This window comes from Saccostrea cucullata, unplaced genomic scaffold (genome assembly GCF_032062105.1).
Source record: "Saccostrea cucullata isolate Sc308-1 unplaced genomic scaffold, CSIRO_AGI_Scuc_v1 ctg11875, whole genome shotgun sequence".
NCBI classification, from domain to species: domain Eukaryota; kingdom Metazoa; phylum Mollusca; class Bivalvia; order Ostreida; family Ostreidae; genus Saccostrea; species Saccostrea cuccullata.
Window position 1 is genome coordinate 25,944 of NW_026932568.1, and position 15,261 is coordinate 41,204.

The following is a 15,261-nucleotide window of genomic DNA, read 5'->3' on the forward strand; positions in this document are numbered from 1 at the left end:
ATTTTTTTCTCTCCGTAGGGCATGTTTAAAAGTCCTGTATAAAAAACACAATTAATGTTTGTCTGATCAAATCACCAGTAAAACATGGCAGTAAGTAATTATACTCAGACTAAAGCTTAAATATACTATAAATACTATCATAATATATTTTTGGTTTGTACAGAATGCATATAACAAACGAAATGGTTAACAAGTAACCCCTGCTAAGTAATGAATACAGTTAACTTATTCTCTGTTTTCTAACGCAGTCCCGTCATGCTCTCGGTGGAATCCTCCAGACCACTAGATTTGGAGCTACATTCGGGCACCACATCTTGCTTTCTCAGCAAACTTTCCAACATGTTGCACGTTGAAGTTAATGGCGATATGCACTCTTCCCTAGCTGAAGCATTGTCCGGATTAGACAAACAATCCGTATTCAATTCAGGTGCTTTTCCGCTTGGGTTGTTTTCGAACAGATCAAGCAAGATGCTGCATTGTTCTGTTGACAATTCCAGGATTTCTTCCTCATCGTTTCCACCGGAATTGTTGACACTGTCCTTCTTTAGTATATACTCAAATGATACGGAGTCATGAAGTTCATCAGCTCTATCTGTGCTTCTGTCAAAAGAATGAGATGGCGCGGAGATTTTTTCTTTTTTCTGTTTTTGTAAATGCTGAGCATTAGTGGATTTAACATAAAACATGTTGTCATTAGTTTGTTGACAGATTTGCCCTCCTGTAGACATTCTCTTGTTCAGGTGTTGTCGTAAACCTATCTTTACTGATGGAATGACCTTTTGGTCGTCATTGCTCAGCCAACCTTCGTTCTTGGTCTTCTTGCAAGGGGGTATTGAAATATTTGGAGTCTGTTCGAGTAATTCTGGCATGCCTTGTTTGACAAGGTCTTCTACCATAGTGTTTATTTCAGATATACGTTTCTGTGGCTTCTTTTTCTTTTTGACCCTGGAATGTTCCAAATCCTCCGATAGGCCATACAATTTCAATTTTAATTCCAGTTGCTAAAATAAAATTTACCGATATATTAGAATCCTCAATAATTTTAAGTGCATTACTTTCATATATACAGTTGAATTAAAATGTATACATTGTATCAAAGTTATCCAGTCGTATTTTTTAAAACTACATGTATGTCGTATGAATCATTTAAAGGGGCATGGACAGTTTCAACTGAATTTTTTTAACCAATTTTAATGTTTACAATTCCTATCTAAGGCATCATATAATTATTAGCAAAAATTTGAACATCATTTGTTGATAAACAAACGAGATACAGAACTTTATACAGTTCTTTCTAATGTAAACAAGGCTCGTGCCTTGTTTTTGTTTACATATAGAAAATAAATTCAAAATATATTTATAACAAAATCAATAGAAACTGACAAATCGAATTTGAAATTAACTTTTTATTGATATTATCTACTTTGAACGAACATATATTAGTATATTAACCTATGTAAACAAAAACAAGACACATATATTAGTATATTAATCTATGTAAACAAAAACATGACACGGTCTTTGTTTACATAACAAAGGTTTGGAGCTCTAAATCTGTCTTGTATTTCGACAACTGACGTTCAAATTTTCGATGATCATTAGAAAGACCCTAGTTGAATATTTGTAAAAATGAAAAAAATAGATATTGAAATTTTAGCTGAAACTGTGTCCATGCCCCTTTAAGAAGAATTGAAAAAATTGTATTACTGTAAAAACTGCAAAAAATGAGTTCAAGTGGTCATCACCACTTTTAAGTTATGCAGTTTTAGGTAGATTTTCTCTACCATTAATACATTTTACTAAATTAGTTTTTAATAGTTCCTTACAAAAATTTTGATGAGCAGTTTTTGATATTTTAAATTCATGGCCTTTTGGTTTTCCTCCAACTTTTTCAAAGCGTGCTTGTCCTTCATGAGTTCCTTCATATATTCCACCGATGCTTTCAAAATGGACCCTTTATTTTGCTTTAGGTCACTGTAAATAGGTGTATTCTTAATTAACTACATCCATTCACTTTTGTGACCAAATTTTATAAATTTAAGAATTTTTACAATAAAAAAAATCACTCTTGCCGTAATCAAGTGACAAATAAAATTGAATATTAATATAATCTGCAATATTTCGAAGTTAAGCCAAAAACTAAAACACGGGATGAAAACTCGTTGTGCAGAGGCCATTTATTGTAATTTGGGTTGTCAAAATTAGGCCTGGCTTCTGGACACAATAACACAAATGGCAGACATTATCGTCCTGAAAAGTTCAAGAATAAAATAACACTTTCTTTAAAATGCCAACATATTCTACAAATTAAAAAACGTCATCTTACTGAGGAATGCTTGCTGGAAGAAGAGTGGCCAGTTCCTTGATTCTGTCGTTTATGTTATATCGACGCCGCCTTTCAACTGAAACGGGAATGGGAATGGTGTTTGAATATTGCAAAACGAAATCAAGATAATAAGTTGTTTTGCATAACCTGCGATCGATTTCATTATTAGTGTACATAGATTTTGAAAGTGACTTCGCTTTGAAATATTAGATTTTGAAAGCCGTATGATCCTTGTTATGATCAGGGAATAACGGAAAAATCCGTCGTCAATTCAGTGTATAATAATGGGCTTATAATTACATGTAGTATGAAACAAGAGGCCCATGGGCCACATCGCTCACCTGAGAAGCTTTAACCATTCTGTTCTTTACCAGATTTCCCCGTTGTTATACATAATGCATCCCCACACTGATCATAATTTAGACATTTTGAAATCCATCGCTTTGAATTTACACTACCCCAGAATGCTTCCACATAAGCTTCACTTTTTCTGGCCCAGTGGTTCTTGAGAAGAAGATTTTGAAATATTAGAGATATAAGTTGCCCTTTGTCCTAAAGGATGAAACATATGGAGATAACGAACAGTATTCGATATCAAAAGTCAATAAAACAATACAAAAAAGCAGAGCAAACATGGACCTCCAAAACATTGGAGGTGGAATAAAGTGCCATGGAAGAGTGAGCATCCTCTGCCGACCGATAACACCCGCCGTATGATCCTTGTTATGATCAGGAAATAACGGAAAAATCCGTCGTCAATTCAGTGTATAATAATGGACTTATAATTACATGTAGTATGAAAAAAGTCAGTCAGCATTTGATTCAATGATCAATTGTATTTGCTGACAAGGTCATTGTATCGACCATATATAGAACTTACGAAATGATGACTTTAAACGAGACTGCTGATATTCTTGTTTCATAAACTTGTTTGTCAAAAATTTGTCTCGTTTTATAAATTGTTCATACGTAGAGCATGCTCTTGCGTATCGAATCAACTGAGATATACATGTATAAACTCCGTATGCAGGTGATGAAGGTATATTGCTGCATAAGTAAGGGAAATTGACGATAGAAGAGTTAAAGTCATCACGTTTATCATAGAGCTTCGTTGTTTTACGTGTTTAAAGCTCGTCTAGCATTTGAAGAGTTTGTTTGACTTTTGTAAGCAAAACCTTACGTTATGACTGTTAAGTCACAATTGATGGAAGCTTGACATGAATTACGATTTCCTTGAATATTATTTATGGAATTGGTTACTTGTATTATGCGCTGTTAACAAAAAATCGTTGCATATATCTATATTCGATTTGACAAGAAACCTGTAATATACACGTTTCCTGACTGTACAGTAGTTTTTCGACAACACTAAAGGTATTCGTATGAAAGAATAAGGACAGAAATTATTCGACAATTCAGTATACATGAATGAACATTTTCTGGCTTCGTCTGATATTCTAAATCAAATGGTATAAATAGTTTGATTTTATGACATTGAGTTATAAATTGAGATTCATTTTTTCCCTTGAATTTTAACTACCTGAGGATGAAGTTTTTATGCAAAAAAAAATCCTTAATATAATGTTGAATCTATTTGTACGTCTATTTTATACATACATTGTATTGTTCAAAATATATACGTATTTTATAAAAAAAAAAATTATCATTTGCGTAGTTTTAGATTTACTTTTATACTTACTAATATTATGGTTGTCCTTCTTTTTTCTTTCTTTCTTCCAATTTTCCTCCTCTCTGATTGAACTGAACATTCTATTTCCTTGTGCAGGATTCTCAACTTCATTGTTTGGGTCAGACGTATGATGAATATCAGTGCTGGAGGCATTCTATTAAAATCAAACAATGTAATATTAGAAATATATAATAACTCTCTCTTTCAGTTATTAAAATGTAAAAATAAAGAAGATATATGCCGTTCAGAAGGGGATGCTCACTCCTCCATGGCACCTGATCCCACCTTTGATGTTTCGGGGGTCCGTGTTTGCTCTGCTCCTGTTTTGTATTGTTTAATGGACTCTTGAGCTTGAATAATTTCGTTATCTCCATATATTTTATAATGAAAGATATTAAATTTAGGCTTGTTACGATTTAATCGTCAATGTTATTCATAATTGTCTGCTATATTTTTACGCATGTAGCATTGTTATAATTTAGCCGTAAATTTAACATTTAATGTATTGGACATTATTTCGTTTCTCCTACTCTGAGCTGTCGAATTGCAGCAATTCAAGACCAATATCAATATATAACCCCTTGTCAATCATAATAAAACATTAACTACTAATTTGATTGACAGGCTATCTACATCTGCTGACAGACTATCTGATGCTACCTGACGTTTCGTGATTGAATGTATTGACAACAATTATCCCACAACACGTCAAGCTTTTTAATTTGTACCGCATGACCGGTCGTCTTGGTTTGAGGGGAATAAGTATTGGAAAAAAATACGCGTTAAAGGGGCTGGGTGGTTGTGGCCATTTTAGACTATTTTGATCTCTATTAGAAGAAGAGCTCCATATGAAGATATAATAAAATGATTAAATTTTAAAGCTAAAATTTATGAATTTTTTTTTTTGGCCAAATGATAGTTGACAGCTTAAGATATCATATCCCAAAATTTAAGTTATATCTTGTGGTTAATTAAAAAAAAAATAATTTGTTGACCCCAAGCCTCATTAAGAGATGAAAGAGGCATTAAATTAAATGCACTTAGTTTTCACGTTTAGAATAACCTGAATTTAAAGATTTGACCCGTCTTCCCCCAAATTAAAATAATAAAAATGGTAATAATTAATTACGAGGAGATTATTTGTCATTGGAAGCTTGAATTCAGTTAAAATTTTATCACATGTTTTATAGATGCATTAAATTTCAATAATTACAAAAGCATCGTAACAAAAAAATAAACTTCAACTATTCGTACACCAAAGACAATTTTTAAAGTGTAAAATTCGTTAAAGACATTATATTTTTGAATTTAATATTTTCACTTTTTAAACTTGCTCAGTAATCATCAGTCCTGGCACATACATGTATCTTTACTTTGGCGCCTTATCAGGTCAATCGATTTACATGTACCTAATAACATTGTAGTAGCTCTTCACTGTGGTTTACTTACCACTAAACTACCTGTTTGTTCCACTACCGATTCCAGGTCCTCGTCATAAGATGTGTCGACCTGTACAGAGCTCATCATGTTACCTATTAGATTTTCTACCTGCAAAAAAAAAATTTCTTACATAGAACAAGTTTAGGCAGAATTTGTGCCCTCGCATACGAAAATAGGAAGACGATTGAAGAATTGAAAAAAAATATGGAGATGTAGAAGGAAATCAAAGGTCAACATTAAACTTTGAGTTTTTAGCCTTAAAGTTGTGAAGTGTTGTTTTATGTTTTTGTTTGTTTTTTTTTTCTTTAGGGGGGGGGGGGGGTTAAAAGAAATTCATGACCCTTATTTCTTTAACAAAATTTAAAGTCTTCTTGACAAAAAGTGCAAAGTTTTACTGCAAATCTAAAATAAAAATATACTAAATATATCGCAAGGAAACTGTTATATGCAAAATATGAAATGCATCTTCAGCTTTTGATTTCATAAAAAATAACAAAGGTTTTTTTTTTTTTTTTTAAATCAATTGATGGTATTTTTCATCTGAAAACATTTTTATGCATTTTATGAATTTTTAATTTAAGCATTTTGACTTCATTGTTCTGTAAAAATGTTACACATCTAGACAATTTATAATTGTTGTGAATATTTAACGTCGCACGTAGTAGTTGAGCCTTCTTAAGTTTACACTGGTTGTTGCACATATATACATGTGGTAGCATGGTTGAACCTTTCGTAAAGCTTAACTGTTGAATCGAAATCTGTCTTTATTTGAAACTCTTTGAGTGACATGATATTTTTAAACAATTACGACAAAATATAAAAACGAAAAATACAACATACGTCGTCTAGGTCCTCCATGTTTGAAATTGCGCACCGAAGCTCTTCTGACAGGGGGATTCCAGCAACTTCACTGCTGGAACAATCCACGAAACATTCTAGATCCGCTCCGATATTCATGCTGCTAGATACCTGTTCTTCTTGGCTGTCAACATTCATAGCAGTAGAGTAGCCAACACTGGAACCTCTAGCTTCATCAATCTGAAATCAGAGGAGAGCTAAGGTTAAAAATTCATTAAAAAAATCATAGTACTCGATCAGTCTGAAATTAAACATGAATTTTACGCATTTTATTTATTAAAGTAGACGTGTACCCTGATGTAATATTTTGGTGAGACTCTAGCTCTTATTAATGCAAATAGAAAGCAAGACCGGAGGGGGTGCGGACAAACCAAATGCATTTCTATATTATACATTACAAAACAAAACGAAGCTTATTTGTCCCCTCGATACATTTGCCTGTACAGTTTAAACTATATAAATAAAAAAAAACGCAAAGTTACGCTTGTTACCGTTGTAAATTTTGTATTCAAAATTCAAAATTTACAACATGACAGATCAAAAAGCTTTGAGTACTTTGGCAGTTTCCCGGGTATTTGAAATAGGAAGTTGGTAAATACAACAGACGAAAGATGGCGACGTTTGATGACGTTATGGTGCAACGGAGAGCAGTTCAGTTTGATTTATATGTAGTAATTGCGCCTTAAGAGACTCTAGATAATTTAAATACAGAAGGAAAAATTGAAAATATCACTAGACATATTATACAACAATGAATTGAAATGTGAATTTTCTTAGCGAAATCTTTTTGATCGACTCCCTGGGTAGAGCAAAACTTTATGGACAACAACTATGGTAATAGTGATGGTGCTGTCACTGTAGACCGTCGGTATATATAAATTTGCCTTGATTGCCTTGATAGTTTAATAATCTAGACAACTTTTCCATGAATGTGGGGCCTATCGTTGGGAGGTGTGCTAAAAAGACACTAACATTTATATAATTGTTAAAAAAAATTATATACATACATGAATTTATTACGAGGGCAGTTCAATAAGTAATGTCCTCGGTGCTCCGAAAGTAAGCAAAAGACGCTTTTCAATGATTTAGTCATAACGATTTAACTTAATATTCTCTTCTAATTAAATCACGTCCGTAAAAATTTTTATCCAATTTCCAAGTAATAGTTAGATCATATTAAGTAAAATTTTAGTGGTTAAGAAGGGGCGGAGGGAGCGAAGCGACCGAGCCCCCTTCTTAACCACTAAAATTTTACTTAATATGATCTAACTTACTTAGAACCTAATCGCGCTTTTTCATTGGCTAATTAGTCAGCTCGCGGAGTTACTACATAGACATAAAATCTTAACAATTAAGTGAGCAACTTAATAGAAAATTTAGCAGCTGCTGATTGGAGGAAAAAGCGGGTTAGGTTCTAATTGTTTTTAGAACTCATTTTTGGGTATGTCATTTAGTATACTGGAAAACGGCAGATCCTATGATTTCCTTGACTTGTTTCTTCCTTCTGAAAGGTGTTTTTCTAAGTTTGGAAATAGAAACAAGTCAAAAGGTCAAAGATCTGGCGAATAGTGTTAATGTGGAAAAACATTAACTTTCTGTTTATCCCCAAAACTCTTGTACTCTTCAGAGCGTGCAGGTTTGGACGCCGTCCACAGGTACTTGTGGCAAGACCCACCCACCCCCCCCCCATACACCCCTGGTCAAAATATTTTTTTTTCTTTTTTTTTGTCCTGTCTCCACAAGTACCTGTGGACGCCGTCATGAAGAAATTTAATGTAGTGGATTCCTGATTATGGGTCCTTCCTCTAATAAACCTTTAGATTTTTTTGCACAAAATTTGTTTTCTAGACTCCTCCAGAAATTAAACTGTCTCCCCGAATACGAATTTGAACAACAATACCACTAATATTGAAGAAAATTGCATATAAATCTGTCTTTGTGCTCTTGCAATTCTTTGCTCTTTTCAGAACTTCGCTGTTTTTGTCCAGTACATCTTATGGTAAATTTTGTTTTGAAGCAATAAATTCAAGTTTCATTATCTGTTTGAATTTCAGACAAACATGAATAACTACAATTACTGATATTTTGAAATAATTATGAAGACATTCGTACAGGCTGTCTTTTCACTCATTTTTTTAAATATAGAGTGACCTTTGAGTACTAAGCTTTTTTACCGTCAAACGTTTCTTAAAAACAGTGTAAACTACTCCAGAAGTGATGTCTATCAAGTTGGCTATGTGTCTTAAAGTCAATCATACATCATCAAATATTATTTGTTGAAACTTGGCAAACAGTACATAAGTTGTTATTTTTCTTTTTGGCAAGGACGGTACCCATTTTTGATGCCCATTACATAATTTTTCATCATTGAAATCCACCTGCTCATTTGTCTATAAAACAGGCATTGACTGCTGTAAATTTCAGATATTTCAGTGAATATTTCTTTGGGAATTTTAACAAGTTTTACAGCAGCTTTAATGAAGCTTTTATTGTCCCCCGCTTGAAAAGTGGGGGATATTAATTTGGGTTTTGCCGTCCGAAGTAATGATGTCCGTCCGTCCGTCTTTTGTCTGTCTGTAATTAGTTTCCACACGATATCTCGAGAACCCTTTGAGCTTTTGCAATGAAATTTAGCATAGCAACTCCCTATGGACTAAAGAAGACCCCTATTGATTTTGAGGTCAAAATGTCAAAGGTCAAGGTCATAAATAAGCAAATTCTGTATGTTAAAACACTTTCGTTTCCACACGATATCTCGAGAACTATTTGAGCTATTGCAATGAAATTTTATATAACAACTCCCTGTGGCCTAATGAAGACCCCTATTGATTTTGAGGTCAAAAGGTCAAAGTTCAAGGTCGTAAATTTATACATTCTGTCTGTATGTAATACTATCATTTCCAGGCGATATTTCAAGAAGATTTTGAGCTTATGCAATGTAATTTTATCAAAACTCCCTAGGACGAAAAAGCCCCTCTCAAAGTGCCCCGCCCCGTTTGTTTTATTAGTATTTATAGTATTACATGTCGCTATTTTTAACTTATTTTGAGGAGAGTTATTGCGTATAAAAAGGTTTTACATTAATTTTCTTATTACATCTATTAGAACTGTTTAATAAAGGCTAAATAAATCAAACACTACGGATTGTGTAAAATTTTGAGAATACCGAATATGAAAACATGAATATATACATGTATGTGACTTCAGTTCTGCATATAATTTGTATATAAGGCGACTCCGTAATATAGTGGTTATGTCTCTCGAATATATTCAAAAACAGTGTAAACTACTCCAGAACCGTTCATTTTTTTTTTATTTTTTTTTATTAAATGAGTTTTAAGCATGTGAAATGAAAAATTTATAAGGTCTGGCTTGTGCATACTTATAAAATCATCATTACAGTGTGATAAATATTCCATATGCCCAAAAAAAATTTTTACACATAATAAAGAATAAGCAATCAAATCTTTGTATGAATATTGACATACATGTATTTTATTTCCTGTAAATTTACATGTATACATTTAATAATTCTACAAATTCAGTCAGGGGGAGGACTTTTTAACAAGCGGGGGACAGCAGCTTTCTGAATTAGCTTGTTTTCACTCTAGTTTACCGATTCTTTACTATATTCATTTATAATGCAGTGTCTCGAATAGCCCTTGTTTTCCAGCTTCTCACAATGAAACTATGTGATGAAAAGTGGTCACATAAGATGTTATATATTCATTTAAGATTCAATAATGAAAGATAGTCAAGCTTAATGTCATATGATATCTGTATTGTATGTCATACAGTTCAGGACATTATTTATTGAACAGCCCTCGTTTATACAAATAAACCTCTCATGAGGCTATGAATTGCTTGGTCGATATAAGCTTTGCTGTGAAGTCGATATATCTGGATAGACCAGCAGGACAACAATTTTAAAGTAATGAAAAGAAATGTACTTTTCCCACAGAAATAAAATTAGTGACATGTTTAATGTCCTCCTCTTACCTTTGAACGGATAGGATAGTTCAAAGAATGAGCCAATTATTAAGTTTTCTTTTGTAATATTTATGCGCCCGCATCGATAGATGAGGGGCGTATATTGTTGTTTTGTCTTGTCTGTCTGTTTAGCTGTTTGTCTGTCTGATGTCAACTTTAACCTTCGCCATAACTTTTGAACCATAGGAGATAGAGACTTCATATTTGATATGCATAGTCCACTAATTTTCTTTCAAATGACACCAAGGTCAATGACCTTGTGACCTTGACTGTGACCTATATGCTTAAAATAGCTTTTTCGAACTTTGTTACCGCCGGACGCATAGTGTTTCACAAACATATCTTGTTTTTATCAATTTACGAGATATATAATTTGCTAATTTGCTTTAACATAGAGTAAACCAATATTAAAGACATTGTTACCTTGTGACAATTATAACATCACAATATAATATTTAGGAACTCTTTTTCAGAAACATCATATCAAATTACAGCTTTGTAAAGTCAACACAATTATTGTTTTAATAGACGATTATTTCAATTTTTTAGAAACTTCAGGCCGACATACATGTATGGCAGCAAAGAAAGACAAGTTCAATTTGATTACAACACATTCCCAAATATGACTTGTTAAAATTTTCAAATAGTACAAGGACAGTACTAGTAAGTTCTAAGTATTAAGTTCTAAGTTGCTCAAAGTGTAAACTTCGAACACTGTTATTGTAATAAACCAGCGTGCCCCCACTAAAAGTTCTTTTCTGTCCTTTTTTTAATCTCTGATCTCCTGGAGCAAATAGGGAAAAGTTTACCAACTTATACTTAACATCACCTCAACTATATTTATTATTTATATTTATAAGAAAAACCTTAAAATAATTAACTATGATTATGAATGTGAAAGTGTTCTATGTGAACAGTGTTCGTTTACCATGTCTTTTACTATACTGATTTTTGAGAATCCTCACTCTATATACCTCAATGAGATTATCTATTTTTAGAGTATGGATTTTACGTCGGTCTATGGCCGTCTTTTACATCTTGTCAAATCTACTGGTAATGTATGCTGACTTTCTGTGTATCAGCTTCTTTTGCTACTTTGATTTTTAATTGAGAATATCTATGACAAAGATCAGAGGGAAAGGAACATGGCAGAGTTTTTGTACATATTCGGTACGCTTGTCCTTAATCGCTAGACGACATCTTATCAAAGAGTTCTCATGCCCTCGAATTTTCAAGGTGATTGCCTGTTTATGGACTAATGATACATTTATAGCTGTCTGTCAGTCATTATTCTGAGTAACCATGATTGTTAATGTTAAACATTTTACACATTACAAGGGAGGTAACACAATAAGCATAATCGGTCCAGCTTTATTTTACATATGCCCTATGGCACATCAGATATTAAAACACATGTACATAATGCACAATTATGCATGATAATTAATGTAGTCTTAATTCATTACACACATATAAATATGTTTACAGTTACATCATCATGTGCATGTTTGGAGCGATTTAATTCTCTCTGTTTTATTAATTAAATCTAAACATACAGAATATGGGCTACAAACTTGTGAAGTTCTACGAGTATCTATTATCTTCTTTGTGCTGCAATGAATAAATTCTTTTCTTTGGGTATACATATTCCTCCTATTTATCTGATTCTATTTCTGTTAACGATTGTGTTGCTTGAGAATGATGACTTTTCGTTATCGCCACCTTCCACATTTGACATTCTGCACACTTATATTTAATTCAAAGACACTTGGTTTTTTTAAACATACATGTAATATTGTTTGATGCACTGTTTTCTTAGAATATAATACTTACAAGAATTTTCAAGATAAAGTTCAAACCAAATAATCACATACTCGTACAATTAGTAATTTCTTCATCAATATATTTATCTTCAGAGGTAGATTAATTTAAGAAAATAGTTCTGAATAAGATTATTGCAGATAGATTCCAAAACCTTTTGTTTAGTTTAAAACCCAATCAACTCAATGTAATTAAAGAATACCATTCGATTTATAAGGAAATTTCAAAATATTTATTTCATTCAATTAATTAATCAGCATGCTACGACGACAATTGAAAAGTCTCAATTTTCAGTATACGTCTCGTAATATTTAGGCTTGATAAATTAAGTCTCGGGAAAAAATGTAGATGTAGATGCATACATAAACGTTTTCAAAGTGCGATTAAATGCTGCGAATGTTTGATATCGAGTTTATATTCTCTTCAAGATATCAACAAAACTTATTTTTTAAAAACAAGAAAGCAAACTACTGAGCAAAAAAATTACCTTATGTGCATTATCAATCCTTTTCTCAGAACAGACTTGCGATTCTGCTGTTGTTACAGGTTCAAATTCATCTATAGCATTTCTATACTGTTCATCCATTTGTTTCAGTTGTCGGCGAATTGCCTGCAATCTTTTACTAGCTTGATACATTTCCTACAGATTTCTTTCTCTATTTAAAAAGCAAATCATATACTTTTTTTTGAGTATTTTGGAGAAGAAAAAAAAAGCATCAGAATGGTTGGGATGAACTACCGATTTTAAGATTTTTTCCCGCTGGTCATGCACGACCCTAAGATATGGACAATTGATCCTTTGGGTGTAAAAAGAACACGTGACATCTTCACGTTTTTATCTTTGTGTAATATGCTCAAAATGAGTTCAAGATACGTTTTTAACACACGTGCTTGTTCTCGTAAAGGTCATTTAAAAATCTGTTGAATCTTTTTTGTAAACAATTTTCTTTTTTTCACATGAAATGAAAAAATTAAATGATTATATACATATTCAAATAAGGAATGATATAGGTTGCATTTTCTGCTTGCTAATGAAATAAGTTGAAAAGAATGAAATTTAAAGTGAAATCAACTTAAGACGTGTTTGATGTCATAAAATCACGCATTCATGCAATGCTTCTTCCAAGTTTTAACTGGGACAGTTATAAAATTACTTTATATGAATTTGAAGAAAAATTGCTTTAAAATCTTATTTTACTTACATTGCCTGTCCTTATCCAAACTTGTACCGCCTGGAATAAAGTTAATATTCACAACATTTTGTACATTGTCTAAACGTCGTACAAATAATGAAAGAATCATGTTTGCTTTGGTCTGCAGAACATTAATGGCTATCCAGAATATGAGAACTTTCTCACTATAAATACTAATGGGCACCTATAAACATAGAGGTATAGCCGAACAAACGAACATTAACAAAGTTAACTTTTTTTCTATTCAGGAGTTTTTTTTCCAAGTTGCACCCTCCTATATTTATTATTAAAAAAAAAAATGATAGCACCGATATATAAATCAATCTAAGTTCATCGGGTTAATATCCGTTCCAACTGTCTAATCTTTTAGCGTTAATTTTTATACTTATGCATAATTTTTCTATAAAAATAAATACACATCCCCAGAATGTGGAAAGGCAGTGATTTGTGTTAAATTTCAAATTTATAATTATCAAACATACAAGAGCTTAGGTCTGGTATTTTTACCAAGACCTAGATTTGTGTTTTTCATTAAGGACATTTTTTATATACAGGCATATACAATATTGGAGAATGGTTTCGGACACTGAGAAAATTAAATCATATAAAGGTGTAAATTCTGAGCACGTTGCTTTTATTTTCCGTAAAAAGAAAATCTGCCATATTTACCCCGTAGAAAATATTTTTCAAGACAACATAGTTAATTTTATAAACGCGCGTCATTGTTGCTTATTTAAATTACGAAAGTGCGTGCGAGTTAAATATTCAGACAATCAATGTATGTTATATTAATTACAAGATTTGGATTGGTTTTTTTTTTTGTTTGGTTTTTTGTAGTAAAGAATGTTCCTTCTACTTTATCAAAGTGTAGGGTTAACGTCAGGTTTGACCGGTCAATAGGGGATGCCTGATCCTCCTTTGCACCTGATCCCGTCATGAGAATGACTATGGGTCTTTGCATTGTTTATCATACCCCCCGCTCGAAAAGCGGGAGGATATATAGTAATCGGTATGTCCGTCCGTCCGTCTGTCAGTTACGCTTTTGGGTACCAATCTATTATTCGCAACTTCTCTCATATCACTGAATGAATTTGATGAAACCTTCACAGAATCTTTATTACATATTGCCATTGACAAAGTGCAACTCCTATTGTACTTTTTGATCCGACACATTTTTTGGGTTACCCATAGCAAAAGATGGACACTGCCATTATATTCATATGGGAGGCGGGGGGGGGGGGTATCATTTAGTGAGCTCATTGCTCACAATATGTGCAACTTTCTGCAAAGAAAATGAACCAAGCGAGGGGCAAAACTCTGTCCAAAAAGGCTCGATCCTACCCAAAACAGAACTTAACCTAGATGTTTTCATGATAAATCTCTATACCAAATTTCATTTCAATATTTGTAACCTCTAAAATAAACGGAAACTGATGAATGACCGACAGACAGAAGCAAAGCAATATGCCCTCCCTTCATCGAAAGGGGCCACAATAATAAAAAAAAACCTAATTAAATAGCAAATCATACTAAATCATACAAACTTCTCCCTTTTAATTTGTATACTGTCCACAAAGAGTACTTTCACAAACAATACACAAAACGAAACATACACGTACATGTACCGTTAACAAAACGAAACAAACCGTACACATATCGAAACGTACCTTACAAGAAACGAAACAAACCGTGCAAGTGGTGTTGTAGCTAGTTTTAAGGTCTGTACAACCAGTAAACATGATGGATGATTTGCTTTTATTAGGGTATTTCTGACCACATGAAGAAAAGACTAAATGGAAGAACCCCTGATTAAAAGCGTCCCTGTAGAACCAATGTAAATATTTACTGCGAGAACTCCGAGTAACACAGGTCACCTATAGTTATCTGCATTCACCCAACAGCATTCTCTTAATACTTCAGTCAACACTTCAATTTCTTATCTG

At 32.8% G+C, this 15,261-nt stretch overlaps 1 protein-coding gene across 1 annotated transcript; it reads right to left on the reverse strand.

Annotated features, from left to right (window-relative positions):
- Positions 1-239: 239 nt before the first annotated feature.
- Positions 240-12,762, reverse strand: LOC134235414 (uncharacterized). The gene is made up of 7 exons (XM_062717544.1): positions 12,613-12,762; positions 6,297-6,494; positions 5,466-5,564; positions 4,026-4,170; positions 2,327-2,402; positions 1,827-1,974; positions 240-1,001 (listed from the first exon to the last, which is right to left on the reverse strand). Exons 1-7 carry the CDS (start codon positions 12,760-12,762, stop codon positions 240-242), a joined length of 1,578 nt encoding a protein of 525 aa, XP_062573528.1.
- Between the last annotated feature and the right edge of the window lie 2,499 nt (positions 12,763-15,261).

Coding starts and splice junctions, on each gene's coding strand:
- LOC134235414 (XM_062717544.1), bottom strand. CDS start 12,762: ATGTATCAAGCTAGTAAAAGATTGCAGGCAATTCGCCGACAACTGAAA. Junction 4,171..5,465: donor AACAAACAGGTAGTTTAGTG/GTAAGTAAACCA, acceptor TGATTTTAATAG/AATGCCTCCAGCACTGATAT. Junction 1,975..2,326: donor CTTCCAGCAAGCATTCCTCA/GTAAGATGACGT, acceptor ACCTATTTACAG/TGACCTAAAGCAAAATAAAG.